The 21,072-nt window shown below is 31.8% G+C and overlaps 1 protein-coding gene across 1 annotated transcript in view; it reads left to right on the top strand.

Annotated features, from left to right (window-relative positions):
* Positions 1 to 20,002, top strand: part of LOC130666682 (zwei Ig domain protein zig-8) — a 140,889-nt gene extending 120,887 nt beyond the window's left edge. The window contains exons 4-6 of the mRNA XM_057467880.1: positions 12,456 to 12,675; positions 13,003 to 13,100; positions 19,773 to 20,002. Of these exons, the coding sequence (XP_057323863.1) occupies positions 12,456 to 12,675; positions 13,003 to 13,100; positions 19,773 to 19,873 (419 nt within the window). The 3' untranslated portion in view covers positions 19,874 to 20,002. The remainder of the gene's footprint in view (positions 1 to 12,455; positions 12,676 to 13,002; positions 13,101 to 19,772) is intronic.
* The last annotated feature ends 1,070 nt before the right edge of the window (positions 20,003 to 21,072 follow it).

Raw genomic sequence — 21,072 nt, 5'->3', positions numbered from 1 at the left:
AGCATGCATTTTCACCAATTTTCACCAATGTTCACCCATGTTCACCAATGTTCACCTATGTTCACCCATGTTCACCAGTGTTTAACAATGTTCACCCATGTTCACCAGTGTTTAACAATGTTCACCCATGTTCACCAATGTTCACCCATGTTCACCAATGTTCACCTATGTTCACCCATGTTCACCAGTGTTTAACAATGTTCACCCATGTTCACCAGTGTTTAACAATGTTCACCCATGTTCACCAATGTTCACCAATGTTCACCAATGATCACCAATGTTCACCAATGTTCACCAATGTTCACCCATGTTCCCCCATATTCCCCCATGTTCACCAATGTTGACCCATGTTGACCCATGTTGAGCCATGTTCCCCCATGTTCACCAATATTCACCAATGTTCACCCATCTTCCCCCATGTTCCCCCATGATCACCAATGTTCACCAATGTTCACCAATATTCACCAATGTTCACCCATCTTCCCCCATGTTCCCCCATGTTCACCAATGTTCACCAATGTTCCCCCATGTTCCCCCATGTTCACCAATGTTCACCAATGTTCACCCATGTTCATCAATGTTCACCCATTCTCGAATGGGTTTGAACTCGAAAGTAAAATTTTCCGTAGGATTTGTTCCGGTTTCTTCCACTAGAGGACATCATAATAAACCAAAAAATCTGTCTATCGGTTGACCCTGCGGGCCAGCCCTAAAACTTCCCGCTGTTTTCGAGCTCAAGACCCTCGAAAACATTATTGTGAATACATTTTCGAGCTCTTTGATTTTCGTAAATCCGACCGAAACCAATAACTTTCCGAATTTTTGAAAATTTTTAATTTTCTTAGCGGGAAGTTAAAAAATAATAATAATAAATAATTGTCAAAGTTAAATAGCCACCAGTTTGAAAGCTTTGTTATAAAAATTTTTTCTAATAAAATTTTCAACTGACCCATTTTTTCCAGTTTTTCCTACACATATATATTTTTATATATGAGTTTTTAAAAGACAATAAGAGTAATAATTGAAAAGCTTTAGTATAAATATTTGAAACTAAATAAAATGTCAAACATTAATTTCCTGGAATTTATATTTGTACATTTATTTGTAAACATAAACATCGGTGTCAACGGAAATTTCGTTGTAAATCATTTCTCATATGCTCAATTGGCCAAAGTGTATTTATATATATATATATATACACATATATATATATATACATAATATACAAAAGTCAACTAAAGGTTTCCTCTAACTATTCATATATATATATATATATATACATATATATTAGTAGAAACATTTATCACCGTCAGATTCTCTAAACACAGTAGCAAGTATTAAACGACACACAAGTCTAGTCAGGCTTCAACACTTACACACGACAAAAGAGAAGACAAATCAAAATGTGTGTTATGTGTAATAATGTCAGACATTACGACGACTATGACTACTAGCACAGCTAGGAGGTCGACAACGACGACAGCGAGGATGAGTACAATGACTTTTCACAGTGATGCTACTGGAATAATGCCAGTATCGCTACAATTAGTGCAATAATAATTTCCTCTAATTCTGAAACATTAACCCACTTGGTAAAAAAAAAAATTTCGAGGCTAAATAATATTTAAATTTTTAAAATAAAAAACTTTTTCAAATAAATATTAAGTATGGAAGAGAGTTTCATGGAACTCTGGTGAATTCGAGGAGGTTTTGTGTAAAATTACTGCCGTAGTTTTTTAAGCTTCTGTTAATGGTCAAGTACTAATTAAATGAAAAATTTAATTAATGATAGCTTGTGTGGGTTGTATTTTTTTGAGTAAGTTCGGGGGTGAGTGGAAAAAGTGTAGCGTGTGAGTGAGTTTGAATTTGTCGTAAATGAGAAAAGAACGTCGCGACACCGAATGTCGGAAAAGTTTTCGAGTTTCCGGCACCGAATTGATGTGGCGGGTACTTTTCGGGGATGTCCTAGTAAATTTTCTAGACGATGCTGGAGGGTACCACTTGCTTGTTCTTTACTTCTTTCTTCCTCCTTTATTTTTATGTCTGTCATTGTTTCTCTGCGACTTCGCTAAAGATATATAGACATATATGTATGTTTTTTTTTTATTTCTATTTCTTTTCATCTATTTTCTATTTCTACGCGTCTTGCCTTTTATTCTTCTCCATCGAGCTTTTCATTCCGTTTCCATGACGATCGACAAATTCGTCCAAATAAATGTAAAAGCCGCGAGGGCAAACGACACTTGTGTAAAGTAGATGGAACGTAAATCGTACCACGGCGTGGCAACTCTATCATACATTTCAGGAAACGTCCTCGCACAAAGATACCGAGAAGTTTAAGAACAAAAATGAAAATTTCCATTTTCGTCAATTCCGACAACGGGTTATACTATTATTTTTTTTTTTTTTTACTTTCATAAGAGTTCAAGAGTCAATCGCTTTAGTTGAAAGTTCGTTTTATTTTCGTAAAAGTATTGCTCTTTATATTGAATAAATTGGATGGAAATTATTGTTATTTTTTGTTATTAAAAAAATTTTAGTTTTTATTGTAAACTTTTGGCAGAAATATTTCTAAAAATATTTAACTTTTAAACAAAATAAATAAAAATTGAAATTGCTACACAGAGAGAAATTTATGGTAACGATTACAATAAATTATGGGAATGGTTCCCATAATGTATGGTAACCGGTTTTATTGAAATGTCGATTATGGTAACCATTACCATAACTATAGTAACCATCACCATAAATATGGTAACCATTACCATAATATTATGGGAACCATTACCATAATATATGGGAACCATTACCATAAATATAGTAACCATCACCATAAATATGGTAACCATTACCATAATATTATGGTAACCGTTCCCATAATATTATTGTAATCGTAACTATAATATAATGGTAATGGTTACCATAATATATGGTGATGGTTACCATATATTATGGTGATGGTTATTATATTTATGGGAATGGTTACCATATATTATGGTAATGGTTACCATACTTATGGTGATGGTTACTATATTTATGGTAATGGTTCCCATATATTATGGTAATGGTTACCATAATATTATGGTAACGATTACCATAATATATGGGAACCATTACCATAATATATGGGAAGCATTACCATAATATATGGGAACGATTACCATAATATTATGGTAACGATTACTATAATATTATGGGAACGATGACCATAATATTATGGTAATCATTACCATAATTATTTCACATGCGATATGGGAATTGTTACCATAATGATGGGAATTATTCCCATACTTATGGGAACTTTTCCCAGAAAGTATGGGCCTATATCCCATATTTCCAAGTAATCATTACCATAACGGTATGGGATGATATTTAATAAACGTACTAGGAACTGTTACCATAAATTTCTCTCCGTGTATGCTACAAAAAAAAAAACAAAGTAAAAATGAATTAACGGAGTAAACTAAAATGACAGTACCCACATCAATTTCCTCAGTACAATTTCTGGGCCACTTGAATCTCATATTTGTTCCTCTCAATTGAGCGGGAAAATCCATCTCACCACATCTTCCACTCACCACTTTCCATCCTCGGCCACTTCCTGTTCATCCATCTCAACCCATTGCTCTTTCTGTCCTCTTTCTAACCCTATATACATTCTCTCTCTCTCTCTCTCTCTCTATATATATATATATATATATATATATATATATATATATATATATATATATATATATATATATATATACATACATACATATATCGATCGCTCCCAAGTTGTACTGTACATTTTTCGTTCTGCAATTTCTTCAGCAACTTCTCCGTTCCCTGTCTGACTTACAACACACAAAACTACTTATCGTAACACATCGACTATCTATCAATTCACTTAAAAATATATCAATAAATATACTTTTTGTAAAATATAAATATACAATACATACTATCGACAAACCCACTTGTCAATAAAATATAAATAAAGTTCCTATGAAAGATAACTCAATAATACTCATGAAAAATACGAGCATACCTCTTGAGTATTAATTTTAATCAACAGAAACAAATTTTTAAAATAAATAATAATAATAATATATTTAATTTGAATCCTACGGAAATCACGACAGCGATTCCAGATCACAGAACACGAATAGAAACTGCTGGAAAAGTTTTGTCCGCGCTACGGTACGATTCTAGTCGGGGAAAATGTCAAACATATCGATCTCTCAACTGCTACTGCTATTTGAGACAGAGAGCGCCATATATTATATATAGAGAAGATCAATTCACATATATTTTGTCCATCAAGTAAATGTACATGGCGAGTTGAGCTTCCCGGTACACAAGAGTAGAAACTATCGCAGCTACATATATATAGATATTGATATTGATATAGATATAGGTACTGATAATAAAGTAGAGTATGGGTGAGTGAATGAGTATATGAAGTGAAGTGATCAGAATCACATGGTGGATACGTGTGTCGGACCAATAACTGACCGTATCCACTTGTCGCTCTCGGCGACACTACTGATTACAGTGCTAACTTTCTCTCCCAACAAATTCTACCACCATCACTGTCATATCCGGATCTCTATTTCCGTCTCCATCTCTGGCTCTGCAATACTTTTTAAATTTTTCCCTGCATATATACATAACATACAAACTAATAATCCAATAAAGTTTAATCTACGAGCGATGTTATTTTTAAATTCAACACACGGAGAAAGAAGTATAGTAAAAATTACACACTGTAAAAAATCACCGGTGTAAGTCCAAGCGGTGTAGGTGTTAAAATTATCGGTGTTAAATTTACCCCCGACAGCGGTGTGAAAATAACGCCGCCACCGGTGTAAATATTCTAGACCGGTGTTAAAATATTTTACTTTGTGAATATTTTTACTTACTTGATCACTATACCTGTTAATAAATGATATTTTTTATTAATTTTCACAAAGAACTGACGTTTTTTGTGTTTTATAATCTTTAAAGTTAATACTCCAACCGGACGCATTTTACCCCGCTTTTACACCGACATTACTCCACTTTTACACCTGTTACCCCACTTTTACACCGGTTTTACTCCGCTTTTACACCGGTTACCCCGATTTATCACCGGTATTTTTAAAACTGGTGTATTACTCCTCCTACACCGGTGTAATTTCATTTTTACACCGGTCGGAGTTAAAACGAGTCCATTTTTAACACCGCTCTTTTTACAGTGCAATACTATAGTAAAATTTACTAACAGATATGAAAAAATACATTCTGTATTGTAATTATTACTAAACGTTTAGTAAAATTTACTAGTTAGTAATAATTACATAATAAGATATTAAAAATTACTATACGTAATGTATTTTTTGCTAAGAAGATTATATTTTTTACTATTTGTATAGTAAATTTTACTATCAAGTACTATTAATAAATACAAATTTAAGAAAGTAAATTTTCTAATACACTAGAGGATTTATTAAATTTGAATCAGATCCTTGGTTAATTTTAAATGGATTGTCAGAGGATATAGGAACAAAAAATGGTGTAAATTAACGAATTATTATTTGCAACGTTTCGCAATTTATTATTGCTTCATCAGGCTTTACACCATTTTTTGTTCCTATATCCTCTGATATTAATTCATTTAAAATATAGGATTTGTTACTATACAAAATATTAAAAATTACTATACGCAATGTATTTTTTGCTAACACGATTATATTTTTTTACTATCTGTATAGTAAATTCTACTATGTATAGATAAAATTAAATGTTGGTGGGGATAGCATATACAAAGATGTATTACAAGTTCTGAAACTTTTTTTCAAAGGACACATCGGGCCGTCAGACATAGGAAAGGACTCGCGCGCGGAAGATCAGGGTTTGAATCTCGGTTGAATCAAATGATTTTTTAAAAAACAAAAATCCACACCAACACCAATACAAATGACAGAAATAATAATAATAATAATCAATAATAATAAAAAGTTGAAAAACTATTAAAAATTTTATTTTATTTTTTTCCATTCTAATATAGTAAAATTTACTAAACGACTTGTAAAATATGCTAATGTTTTGAACTATGTGTTGAATTTGTCTGTTTATGAATTTTTCATATAAATCATAAGCGTTTCAAGATTACTATCCAAATTTAGTAATTATTCTCGAATTTTTTAGTAAAATTTACTATATTTTTTTCTCCGTATACGAGCAATGTTATTTTTAAATTCAACAGGCATTGAAAATTCAAAGCAGAGTAAAATAAAAAAATGTAAAATAGTAATGGGTGTGAGAGATAAAGTTGAACCCGTAAATGTGATAAATAAGACCGTAGGTCAAAACAGGGACGTGAATGGAAGCTAAACACCTCAAAAGATATCGCGGTCATAACAACAACTGCACGTGTGCGCTGAAGAGCTCGTTATAGTGAGCAAAACGTTGGTTAACGAGGATCATCAGTACTATACATAGCAGCAGCGGTACCGACAACAACAGCACCAGCAACTACAACATACTAATACCGACATCAAGAACAACAGCAGTACCAGTACCAGTGGCAGTAGCAGCAGCACTACCGTCAACGGATGATGTAGTTGGGGTAAAACAAGCTAAGTAGTATGAGCAAATGAACGAGTAGCACAGGATGAGTGAATCATAGAAGGAGAGTGAGGCCAAAGAGGCAGGGTGAGTGAAAGGGTGAGACACAGAAGAAAGGTAGGGGGAAGAGAAGCTCTCAGTACACAATTCCACTGGCACTATCTGTCTCTCTCGGTGCTGAAACTAAGCTCACCAGCAGCTAATCGGTACTCGACGTAGCTCCGCGAGCCAGAATCCCCGATTATGTCTCTCCCCCTCTTCATCCCATTCTCCGGTCTAAGCGCGCGCTTTTGGCAGGGATATCTAGCGAAAGAGCTGGCTGCTGTACCAGTTGGATCCTCGATGCTGTTGATTACAGTAATAAGGGTCGAAAAAAACGGGTAATTTTATGTAAATACATAGATCACGATTAATGTTATATATTTGTATGGATAATATTTTGATGGAAGTAATAAAATAGGACAAGTTTTTGCGAGATAACAGGGAATTATAGTGTGTAAGGGCTGGTGGATATAATAATGATTGCATCAGTATAGAGTTGAGAGTTGAGAGGGACGTGGGAGAAGCGAGAAACGAGAAAGTAGAGTGAATACTCACGGTTGGAAAGAGAATATAACAACGGTGGTCGGTCGGTTGGTCGGTCGGTTCGTTGGTTGGATGGGTGGTTGGTTGGCTGCTAACTGGATGGATGAGCGGGGCGAGAGAAATGAAAAGGGGTAGATTGTATGACGGGAGTATGGGAGATTAACAACGGGTAAAGCGTCGGGCACACGATAGTCGAAGCGGTGGTCTGCATAAATTACACGGGGGCCATGAAACGCGTCGCGTAACGAGACAATTAATACACGGACGGTCGCGTCGAGAGCCAAACTCTGTACTAGTCTCTACAAGTACTGAACTGAACACTGGTACGAGAAGCACGAACCAACGAAACGCGACAACTACACCTATTCTCTCTTACCCGTACTCCACCACTGGCATCTACGTTTCGTCGGCACCTACTCGGCTCTTCTTCTGGCTCTTGGTTCAGCAACACAACCAGAACACCAGATCCACTCCTCCTGCACCAGCACGTTCTCTAACACTACTTGCTCATCTATTAGCTTCTCTCTACTCTCTACTCTCCCTTCTATATCTACTATGTACTCTTCTCGCAGTATATATATTTATATATATATATAGACAGTGAATAGTACACGACTACGTGGTTGAACGCGAATTAGAGAGACTATAGTTCGTGCACACGGCATATCCACATAATAGCTACGCTGTTTCCACGATTCTACACGCTCCGGATGTGTCCTGTTGTTACCAATTCCCACTATTTTTACTTTTATTTACTGCATTTATATATAGGGGAGGGAGGGGCAAAAGGGGTACTTAAGGAAATACCAAGTTTTCGAGGACTCAAATACGCTAAATCTTTTTTTTTTAATGATATTCAAAGTAAAGAGAAAAAAATTTTCTGTTACCGCTAAAAAAAAAAATTTTTCATTTCTGCGGGCAAAGTGGGGTACCCCCTAAAAAAGGTAAAAAAAAAAAATTTCTGGATTTTAAACGAATTTGATTAAGTTGAATTTTTTTGTAAGTAATTTACATGAAGAAAAATTATATTTTACATGTTTATTGGATACAAAAGAAGAAAAAAAATTTTTAATAGTTTTTATCATAAAACAAACGTCATTGATATTTATCAACTGACAATTGATTTTTGAAAAAGTTTACCAAAAAAAATTCAAAGTAACGCTTAATTATATTTACAGAAGTGATTTTGGAATGTTTAAAAACCATTTAAAATATAAAATTTTTTTTTATCAAATTTTGGGGGTACCCCGTTTTGCCTACCCTAACCCTTTTTGCCCCCCTTCCCCTATCAGTAGAACCTTTAAATATTTCTTCTCGTCTCAAAAATTAATCATCAAAAAAATTAACTGTCAAAATGCGGCTGCATAGACAGCAATCAATTAATTACAGTACTAAATGAATACAAATGGTAATGATTTTAAAATAATGTCACGGTGATTGCTAAAAGGATTTGTACAGAGAATTTTGTAATTTGAGCAATGAGATGGGAACACGTGTGTGCTTGTGACGTATGGCGAATTAAGCCGATGACAAGAGAGAAATAGAAACGTGACGACACTGGATGGTGAGCAAACGAATCTACATATAATCGAGCGATTGTCCTCGTAACCATCAGCATCACCACCACCATCACTACCACCACTAGCATATCTGGAATTTACGCTAGACTATATACATTTGAAATTTTTCACGACAATTTACTCATCGGCTGCGCTGCACACACTTCACTACCTGGTTCATAGTGTGTGTGTGTAGTGTCTACGTATATATTTATAGTGATGGCGAGCACAAGCAAACGATAAATTCGTACGAACGCCCAGTAAATTTTCTGAAGCGCGAATTTCACGAGGACGCTCGTCGCAGCAAGCGGATTTTAGTCGAACGTGCGGGCCATTGTTCGGCAGACGAGCCCGAGTGATTTTCATCACCGACAATTGTTCCTTTCTTAAGCCCAGCCTTACTCGTCACTACTCGGCCCATTAGCACATATTTCCGCGGGGGTAAGCCCGCAAACTTTTGCATTTAAACCTAAATACATTTGTAAATCTTTCTTTCTCTCTCTCTTCATGTACATGTATATGTATGTACAGATAAGAGATAAAAGTTTTGGCAATTTGAATAAAAGGAAAAACGGACGATGGACTTGAATGCAAAGATACGGTTGAACTTTGCCCAAGTAATTCACCAGACACCAGAGTTTGTTTTCCAGCATTACATCTATCTGCCTTCCGCCGACTAACCTGTAAAGGTATAGTCATATATATAGTATTTTACCCTTGGCGTCTCTATTGGTACCTCAACGGTGAGCGTGCGAACCGAGAACTCATCTCGAACTTGATTAAAGTCACCCGGTGATAGGAACTTCCCTCGGACATTGTTCAACTTGGAAACGTAATAAATCCATTTTACTAACGTCTGCTCCGTATTAGCGAATCCAGACTCGTACAACCTTCTTCTCATTCACCCAGTTCGTTTCGTCGATTTCTTCACGCTGTCGTTTCACAAATAGAAAATCACTTTCCTTTTTTTTCCTCATTTATTTTTTCCTCACTTGCGAACGTCTACTCCCAACATCCATCTATCAAACTTAATGCTTTATTTTAGTAGTTTTCACCCGCGTTATTGATAATCGACATAAAATATCCTCGTGAAATAAATTTAACATTTTTTTTTTGTTATAAAAATTAAAAACGGAATTAATTTTTTATTGAATTTCTTGTCAGGTATTTTTTTAATTTACACTGAATTATTGCGACGACTTTGTCCAAATGAACAAAAGAAATTAAAATCTACATGGATACTGATTCTATTTTTATTTTAATTACCAGGAAATATAAATATATACATACATATATTTGTATATGTAATTATAAAATTAAGAGTATCATAAAACAACACAGAGTACGATGAGTTTAAAAAAAAAAGGGGCAAAAGGAAAACTAGGTTTACGCAATGCTAGGCACGCATCATATTTTTCTCTCAGTATTACGTAAACATGACCTGAAATATGTGCTCTTCAAACTTTATTCTCAGAACATGCTTTAACCACTACAAAAATTTTTTATTCCCGTATTTATTTTTTTTACTCTACACCGTTACCTTTCTCTGAGGCTATTTCTATATTATATATATATATAGTATATATATATATATTTATTTTTATTATTATCATGATTTCCTTTTCTTGCTTCCGCTTGCGGATACGTCCGTACGGCCCTTTTCCGCGGGTTTGTTTTTAAGTCACGTATAAGGTCGCGGTTTTTTTTCCTATTTAATTTTTTTTTTCTAAAGAATCCAGCGCTAAATTGATAATTAAAATTTTAATCTCGGATCGATGAAAAATTTTTCATTAAACTTTCCACAGGAAGAACCGAGCACGATGGAATTTTATAAATTTTTAATCCACACACTAAAAAAAAATTAAATAAAAACATCTCATGCATAAGCTATTTATTACTTCAGCCATGAAAATTATCAATTTATACCTATAAATCCTCAGGGTAATTAATTTATAACTAGAGCACGTCTATTAATATAATAATAAATATATATATATTTACAAAACCCAATAATTAATTTATAACTTATTAATTTAATTAATTTTGTTTATTCACAACAGTTGTAAATATTTAATTTCAACTAATTAATTAAATAAACACAAATTGACACACGTAGCTGTCAATAATAATAATAATAAATTACTGATAAATACCGTAGACTTTAATTTATTATTTTCATGACTTATAGCTTATGAACACGACAAATATATTTTAATCATATATTCCCGCATGAAAATAATATAGGGTATATATATTTTTAGACAATGTTAAAGTATATGGCCGGCGAGCTGGTTAGGGGCTAGGTACTGGTGCTCTTACCCTATATGGTCAAAATATATGATAAATATCAGAAAATATATGTGGCCAATTTAACTATATTTTCTGATATATTTTTTTTATATTAAAGAGTATAATATTCATCATATATGAGTCCGTATATGTTTAGCATATATAAAGTGTATATTTCTATCATATAAGAAAAATATATTTTTATCATATATAAAAATATATGGTAAAAACATGTGTATGGTAAAAAAAAAATTTTATTAGTATGACCAACTCTAACTGAATTAGATTTAAATTTTGATTCAATGCGAATATATACACACATATATATATATATATATATATATATATATATATATCCATACACCAAATAAAATATATGCTTAAATATAACAAGAAAAATATATGGTGCCATATATAATATAAATTATATACTACCATATATTCATTTCATATAAAAATGTTATATTTTTGAATATAAAAAAAAATATATCGATACAATATATTATAAGGTAAATGCAAATGTAGATACAGCTCAATATAAAAAACATGTAAGTTACATATATTTACTACTGTATATAATTTTATATTAAATTGGCCAAAATCTCTAGATTTTTTATAAAACATCATATATTTTTTTGTTGCAAATATATGATTTTATATATTTTAACTATATATTGTTTTTTTATACAGCTATTTTTAAATTTACCGCGCTTTATCCTAACACTTTTTTTATCATAGAACAGACGAATATAAATTTATTTATTTTCCAAAAAAAATTTCAAAATCGTCTGTCACTGACATAAAATTTTTTATTTCATAGCTAAAAGATATCAGTTTCCGGAATATTATTTTTTATTTTAATTCCATAAACATGAGCGTATCTTTGAATACTCAGGCAACAGGAAGTTTCAGGTTTAGTTAGCAACCGTTCTCCCGATTTTTATCAATTACCTTTCGCAATACACATCTTCATACATTCATCCATTTATTTATCATCATTTTTTTTCTTTTTTTTTTCTAAACCATACTGCAGTTGATTCAGTAAATGTGTTGTCAGCAGATTAGCATACACGAGTTTCTTGTCTATGATCGTGGCCATTGAGAAGAAAAAAAGAAGATAAAAAAAAAAGGTCAAAATACGTCCCAACAGTGCGATAAAAGATAATGACATTGACGATGTCTTTCCGTATACTCATAAAGGGGTGTCTCTTTTCACCATTTGCTAGGTAAACGAGGCAGATCTCGTCCTCGCAAATGACGTTATATCCCAGTGTTTATGTCAACACGAGAACAACTCTTTGACATTTAACAAGACTAAACAACCTCACTATTTACCCGGTTTACTCTATTACTATTTTATTTTTATCATTAAACTCATTATTTTTTAATATTATTCACTATGTACATACGTACGATTCTTTTTTTTTACAGAACCACGAGCAAAAATAATGGGACCCTCGGATATTTATGTAAAAACAGGGAGTGTACTGACATTAACCTGTCTGATGTCTCAAGGACCCCATGATCTGGGAACAGTGGCGTGGTTTCGTGACAATCAACCGGTCATGACGTCTGCGAGAAGTGACAATGACATTGACCAGCAGCCGCGAATTACTGTCGAGACTGAGTGGAGTGAAGCTCTTACATCGAGGTCTGTATTCATGCGATAAAAAAAAATAAAGAAAGAGAATAATATAAAACGATGGAGTAAAAAAGAGCAGATAGACGAAAAGGATTACAGAGTCTACACTGTAATCCCTCTATTATTAATTCTGTCTAGTCCTCTTTCTTCTTCTTTGTGGCGCACACGCTCGACTATTTTTTACCTCTGCCTGATACTACATATATATTATATAAATGCTACTTTATAAATGTATATAAGTGTGGATGATTATATACTGGGGAAAAATATGTTATACATACGGCAAAGATGTTTTTTAAAAATATAATACACACTCAACGTTTACTATGCTTACAGATTAAGGATTTTCTCGGCAAAACTGAGCGACTCGGGAAATTACAGCTGTGTGCCAACCGTCGCAAAAAGAGCCAGCGTAAACGTTCACGTTATCAACGGTAAACACTTTTTTATTGTTTGTACTCTCTATTATTTATAAATTTTAGCAAACAAACAAACAAATACATTTTTTTATTAAATTATTTTAAAAGAACGTGGCACAGAGTACGTCAATAAATTTTAAAATCTTGGATATATATATACATATAAATTTTTTTTTTCCATATTATCAAAAGGACTGAAATCCAAAAAATGTTAAACTTTTTTATTTCATTTTTGCACAAAAGAATAATCTATTGTTTTTATTTTTAATTCCAATTATTTTCATGAATCGTAAAAATTTTTTTACTGTTTATCTATAGGGTAGAGGTACTATTTGTGGCCACTGCTGCATTTTTGGACATTTGATACTTTATTTTAATTAACGAAAAAGTATCAAATGAAATTTCCAGTTTCATAGCGGGTTAAAAGTATCTTTAAATTCATTTTGAAAATTAATTTTGTCATTGCGAATTTTATAAATTATTTTATTTGAATTTTTCAAGTGTCCAAAACTGGCCCTAAAGTGGCAAAAAACGGTACCTCTGCCCTATTATTAAAAGGAAAATTTTGTTCCCGCCAAATCTATATGATAGAATTAGTTAATGTTATTGAAATTGGTATCATTAGATAGGTCTTGACTTGAATTTGTGCCTTTTCAAAATTTAAATTCTTTTTAATTGCCAAGTATTGAGATGAGTAGATTTATCTATATCATTCTAACTACATTTAAATTACGCGGGAAAAAAGACGATTATTTATTTTCTTTAAATAAATTAATACTTTAATTATTCTGTCACTAAATATGACTGAATGTCACTGAATATATAGCTATATTATTTATATCGCGGTACTTATTCCAAAATGACAGATTTTTATGCTCCCTTTTGGTTTTAGAAAGCTGCTCAAAGCCAAAAAAGTGTGCATAGAAAAAAAAGGATTCGTTGACACAAAAAATCTTTACTCGCCTGAAGAAAATTTTTACTTACCCCAATAAATTTTTTGCATCGTGAATTGAAAACAAAAATTTATTTAGAACTAAAAAAAAATACTTGGTGCAAAGAATTGTTTCTTGACCAAAAAAATCTTTTCTCACCCCAAGACAATTTTTTATTTAATTGATAATGCATAAAATTTCTTGGTGTAAATTAAAATTTTTTGCGGCAAGAAATCCTTTTTTTCCGTGTATTTTATTAATTTAGTAGTGATATTTGGACAGTCACGTAGCTCGTTAACCAATTAAACTAATTAATATATTTTTCAACAATAAAGTGGCTCTCGAAAAAAAAAATTTACAGCTACAGAATATCATAAAATCTTAAAAAAAATTTCTCTTAATCAAGACGAGTAAAATTAAAATAATTTCTAGTTTTTGAAACCCAACTGAAATTTTTTTTCTTTCTTACTGTGTTAATTACTCCGTGCTTAGGTTTCTTTTGATTTAAACTAGTAATTTCAAATATTTTTTTACAAAAAAAAAAAAAATTGGTTTATTTGATACTTTGATTAAGCAATTATTTTTTTACTTCAAACTAATGAACTTAATTTATTTGTTGACATGTAATACAAAAAAAAATATATATATAGATATGTATAATATTCACGATGCATATAACACAAATGTAAATGCAATTATTATTAAACAAGGTAAAATTTTTTAACAAAAGTAATGTTTCGTCGACATACTAGTGCGCGAAATAAAAAACAAGTGAAAAAAAATTCATAGAAAAAGTACAAGTGTGCATTGTACAATTATTGCCGCTGTATGTTGGTAATAAAGTCTCGCTGGTGGTTATGAGAAAAAAAGATGAGCGAAAAATAATAATAATAATAATAATAATAAAGCGAAAGACTCTCGAGTTTTTTCCGCGATTCAGTATTCCGTGTTTCGACGTAACATTTCACCTGGGCAACTGTGAAAGGATAGCAGTACTTTTAAACCCAGCTCTTGCATATTACGCGTTTCTCAGTAGTGAAGAGGCTTATAACCCGCGTATATGAATCGTAATAGCACGAGAGAAAGCTTAATCAAAACTGATTTACGCTTGAAAGTTATATTTGAATAGGTACGAATTAGGGGAAAATCATCATCCAGACATACCAACAAACTTCCAACTTTATGAATCAACTAATCCGCACATAATTTTAGTTTTTTTTTCAACACTCAGGACCTTATTTACGTCGTGATTACAAACAAATTTAAAATAATAAGTACCCGAGTCGAAATTTAAATCGTAGATTGCATGTTTTAGACGTTGAAAACGCAAATTCAACCTTTGAAAACGTAAATAGCTGTAAAAACGTATTTTAGACGTAGTTGATTAACGAAAACGTAAATAAGACTTGCGTAATTGCAGATACAACGTTTGAAACTGCAATAAAAAATTAAACTATATGGGAAACATTTCATTGTCAAAAAAATATGCCTAGCAGCCAAAAGATGAAAAATAAAAATTGTTAGCAGCTTTTGAAAAATATTTTGGTCCTTGCAGGAGATAAATCTACACGGAAAGAAATTTTCTTTAAAAATTACCGTTAAATTAATTGTAATCGTGGGACGAATGGCACGACCTAATCATTTGTCGATAAGTGAGATAACTTTTAACTTTTTTTCAACAAATTTTTCCGTAGTCTACTGTAAATTTTATTCGTTTTTTCAGTAAATTTTATGAAGTCCACCACAAAATAAATAAATTTTTTCGTAATTTTTATTTAAAAAATGGTAATAAATAAAAGCGCCGCATTATGTCCCAAGATTACAGTGAATTTAACGGTAATTTTTAAAGAAAATTTCTTTCCGTGTACTGATGGCTCGTGAGTTAGTTCAGAAAGTAGAGTCTAGAGTTATCTCTTGCAAGGCTCCAAAATAATTTTCAAAAGCTGGTGAAAATTTTTATTTTTGGTCTCTTCGCTACTAGGTAGTCTGTAAGACCCAAAAGAGAAAATTCTATTTCTCGTCTTCTGACTGTTAGACATGTTTTTTTGACAATGAAATGTTTCCGATATAGTTTATTTTTTTTTAATTGCAAGTTTTGAAAGGTTGTATCTACGATTATGCATATCTTATTTACGTTTTCGTACGACAACTACGTCCAAAATACGTTTTTACGGCTATTTACGTCTTCAAAGGTTGAATTTGCGTTTTCAACATCTATTACGTTCAATCTACGATTTAAATTTCGACTCGGGATATTGTCGCGTTTGTTTAATTATTTATAATTCTTTAAATATTTATTTTTTTGAATAATTATAATGAACTCACGTACTGGGGTAACAGAGTGAACAGATTCACGTGTACGATTGAACATATTCAACAAAATTTATCACGAATATAATTAAATACTGGAGAGTGTAACTGGGTGTAAACATACATCTGCGATTGCATGTTTACCGGACGCGCAATTTTCCAATGTGCATTTTACCTCGTCTGCACTCGTGCATTGACTACAACACTTTTCGCAAATATTGATGGAACGTGCACATTGTATTCACATACTGTTTTTCCCATTTTACTTTTTACACCCTTTACACCCACCTCATCTTCTATTTTTATTTTATTATTATTTTTTTTTTTTTACCTTCAGAATATAGCACGTGAATAATATTTTTCATTGTTGAATTTTTCCTACAGATACTATTATTTTTCCTCTTTTGTAATGGAGTAAAAAATTATATAAAAATAAATAAAATAATAAATAAATATTGAAAAAAAAAAATGAGGAACAAACACAATATAAAATTGCACTTTGCTGGTGGTGATAGCAATCCGAAAATTTCTATGTATGCAGCAGATGTGAATAGAAAACTGCATAATACTCAAAAGAAGGTCGCGAAAGAAGTAAAAGTTTAAAAAAAAAAAAATATAAATAAAAAAATAAGTGAATTTAAAAGGAATGCGGAATGTGTGGATGAAAAAGAAGACGATAGAGGAATAAATATATTCTGCCTTTGACTTTAAAATTTTAACTTCGACCTGAAAATGTCGGCGGCTTTTAAAATTTTTCAAAAAACAAAATTGATTTTTTTTTTAGTGAATGTTTTTTTTTTCTCAGTACTTCTTTCCATATCTGATGCTCTCCCAGAGGCGGTATCACGTCGATGGAGACACATGAGGAAACTCCCGTGCTATAAATTCAAGCAATAAGTTCACGCTGGGGACGAGCGATATCGGAATCAAATCAGTGCCAAGTAGACAAGCCCAAAAGCGCACCTCGAACACGTAGAATCCCTGAAACTTGTGCAGCCATCGGCATACTCGCTTGAGCGCATTACCAATTGAGTCTACGCCACTCTATATCACACAGATAAACACGTGCGCACACAACCATCTTTATAGACCTAACTATATATATTGTATATAAACACACACACAGTAAATACTTTTGTGCGAGTATTAGTATATGGACTCTCAAGCGAAGCTTGTCGATCCTCTTTACAAGCTTTACCTCTGGGTTTCCTGCTGACTTCGACAATTATGCCAACAATGCTTCTCGTACGAGCGCTAATAAGTTGCCACATGCTGTAGAAAATGCCCGCGATAATGGGGGTTTCCACCAAGAACTAATTGCTCAAAAATATCAAAGACTTTTCCTACTTTGCATACATTTCATTTAAATTCCTTTTTCCAAACAGTTACTTAATAAAAAAATTACTTTTTCATACTTTTATTAACCGGGTAAAAAAAATTGAGCTTTCGTGTGAGGATGAAATTTTAATGAGTAGTCGGATCTGTTCGATGGCAAAAATTTTTGAGTGGATTTAAATAATTAGAGAATTTTAGATTATGTAGTTTTGGACAATCGATTAATTTGATCTTGAGATTTTGCATTAAGAAGTTATTTTTGTTTTACGAAATCTCTCGAACAAATTAAGCGATTTGAATTCGCCTTGCGGCAACCCAAGAGATTTATCAGGACTTAGGTTTGATTAAATTCAAAGATATATTTAACTGCTACGTGTTTTTCGAAATTAAGTAACAAAAAATATTTTTTTACTTTTATTTACTGAATTATTCGGAAACTATTTAATGGATTCAACTACAAAATTTATCGGATCAAAATCTTGATCTTGAAGTTCATCTCAAAACTATCATGCGAAATTTTGTTCACATATTCTTTTTGACGTCTACTTACAAATGGTCGGAAAATTTTCAAAATTTCACCCCAACCAATACCTAGAATTTTTTTCCTATCGGAAAATTAAGAACTAGAGATTTTTTTTATCAAAAAAAATGTATAATATGAACCTTCGGAAATGAAGTTGTTACCAAACAATCAGAATGGAAATGAGTCATAATGAACTAAAAGTTTCGTGTTGTTAAATTGTTGAGAACTAAATTTCCAACCCTAGCTTAATTGAAATCGAGACAATCCAGTGATGAGAAGTTTTACTTTAAATCAGCTCGATTACTATACATTCAGCTACTAGCGTTCAAAGAAGACCATTAATTCAAATTAATACAAAATGATTCGATTATTCGCAAAGAATAGATAATTATTAAACAATATCCGAAAACTTAGCAAGCGGCCAAATTATCCGTGCGGAAATATATATACATATATATGAAAAATCTATGCATCATTGACATGACATTTATTTTTTTGTATACGACAAAATTATACATAATATATGTCGACATATATGTCAACGTAAATGTTGATGCATTTATATAATTTTATATTCCAAAGATATATACAAAATTTATTCAACATATTCCTTATTTACACACATCTCTGCACATATATGTTACATTTATTTTTCGCATATCGCGACCTTATTTCTAAAGGATGTAACCCACATTTAGATAATTATTCAAGAGCCGCTGAAAACTATGTAAGAATATAATGGCCGAGATATATATTTTGGAAAAATATATATATAACTCATTTTGACAGTATATACTGTAAAATTTATAGGATTCGCTTGACAATATATATCACCACGCGGGAAAAATATAATTTCTTATATTAATATCGGGAGTCGATTGTAATTTATAATTAGGGGAGACCGGGGCGCTACGACCCCCCTCAAAATTTTGTAAAAATTTTTATTTTCCATTTTCGGTCAAATCATGATACTTCTGATGATTTTAAGCTGATCTGCGATATCTTGGGCAAAATGGACTACCAAAAAGAAATTTGATACAGAAAATTATTTTTTTTTCTACATTAAAATGAATTTGAAAAATTTATTGATTAAAGCTCTTTAGGTCAACAGATTACATTGTGGTTAAAATAAAAATTTCAATAAAACTGGTTATATCAGATAAATAAATTTTTTTTCTAATAAATTTGAAGTCCATGGAATTATAGAGGTACGGAAATAGTATATTTGTAGTTAAAATCTTTTTTTTCAATAAAAAAAAATCAAAAATTTTTTCAAGCTTTTTTTGGAGGGCCGTTGTACCCCAGAAAAAAATTTTTTTTTTTTAGTTTTGGTAAAACCTCAATGGATTTGCTTAAAAAAGGACGAAATTAGGTTGACTTATAAATTAAAAGCCATAAAAAATAATTACCGGCTTAAGGGGGCCGTCGTGCCCCGGTCTCCCCTAAATAAATGAAGGAGTAAAACATTTTGATTCCGGTTGAACGAAAAACTAATTAATTGTCTATAAATTTATTAATGAAATTGTGAATTTATGTGTGATAAATTGTTAGGTAGATAAATAATACAATAAATTGTTAATGTTTTAGGTGAACATCCTGCAGCGATGCAACATGGCAATACTGCAGTCGGAATGCCAACATCCGGTGCCTACCTATTGCTCGCACTTATCATCGGCCAGTTCAGATAATATGATGCACAATGGATTTACGAGGGATTTACGTGTGTGAAATTCAACGATGCGTGAGTGTGTGGGAATGTTAGAAAAAAAACAAAAAATATATTACGAAATTTGATGAATAATTTCAAAAATATAAATGATAAACAAATTCCGACACCTGATTAATGACTGGATTGTAGATGAGGAATATTTTTTTAAAATGAGATAAATTTTTTTTCTATTTTTTGACGGGTTACTTTGCTCAATTGTCGAGATCTTTTTGTTATTCAGCATAAAAATTGCTATTGTTATTATCAATAATTATGATGGTAGCAGAGATGAATCATAATGACAAAAAATAATTAAATATTAATAGCAATGGAAACATATACACGTAAATTACGTGATTTTAATCTCGACTAAGAAAATTTTTCGCTCGTCGTTATATCGTTCCACATAATTAATTAAAAGTCTTGTTAAAGAATATTCCTTGTCGTGATGAAACTTTTCATCAGCTATGGAACATTGGGTGTCCCAGAAGTGACTTACGGGAGATGAGAGACGACAAAAAAGATAAACAACAAGTAGCAAAAAAAAATAAGGAAAATAATAAATAAAAAAAAATAAAGAGACAGCGAGACAAAAAATATCTGAGCAGGATTAAAACAATATTGTTTGTAGGTAACGACGCTCGAGCTCTTTCACAATTGTTCAGCGCTCGTTCCACAGGATAAAACCTATGCCTTTTTAACTTTCAGTTCTTACTCCATATAGATTTTTTTTTCTACCCTTTTATTGTTATTTTTTTTTCATACTTTCATCACTTGTCCCAACACCCATTGTCCAACTCTGCGGGTCTAGAGTTCCCGATAATTCCCTCGTCGTGGAAAACGAGTCCCATCATTACCGAGATATCGAAAATTCAAAAGACGTCAATTTGTTATTTATTTTTTTTTTAATCCCAAAAGATTGAACCTTTTATTAAATTTTACCCTACAACCCTGACATAGATTCGCACAGTGTTAAATGTCAAAATAAATGTCGTACTATAGGATGAAAAAAAATAAATTAAAAATTTAATTGTAATGACTACAAACAACACACCCGTTTACACAGTAAAAAAAAAAGTTTTAAATAAAAATGATAAGTACATAAAACAAGTATGTAAGTGAATAAATGATAAGAATTTACAAAAAAAAAATGAGTAAGTGAATAAGATTTAAAAAAAA

The sequence above is a fragment of the Microplitis mediator genome, chromosome 4 (genome assembly GCF_029852145.1).
Source record: "Microplitis mediator isolate UGA2020A chromosome 4, iyMicMedi2.1, whole genome shotgun sequence".
NCBI classification, from domain to species: Eukaryota; Metazoa; Arthropoda; class Insecta; order Hymenoptera; family Braconidae; genus Microplitis; species Microplitis mediator.
This window is presented reverse-complemented; position numbering and strand designations above follow the sequence as displayed.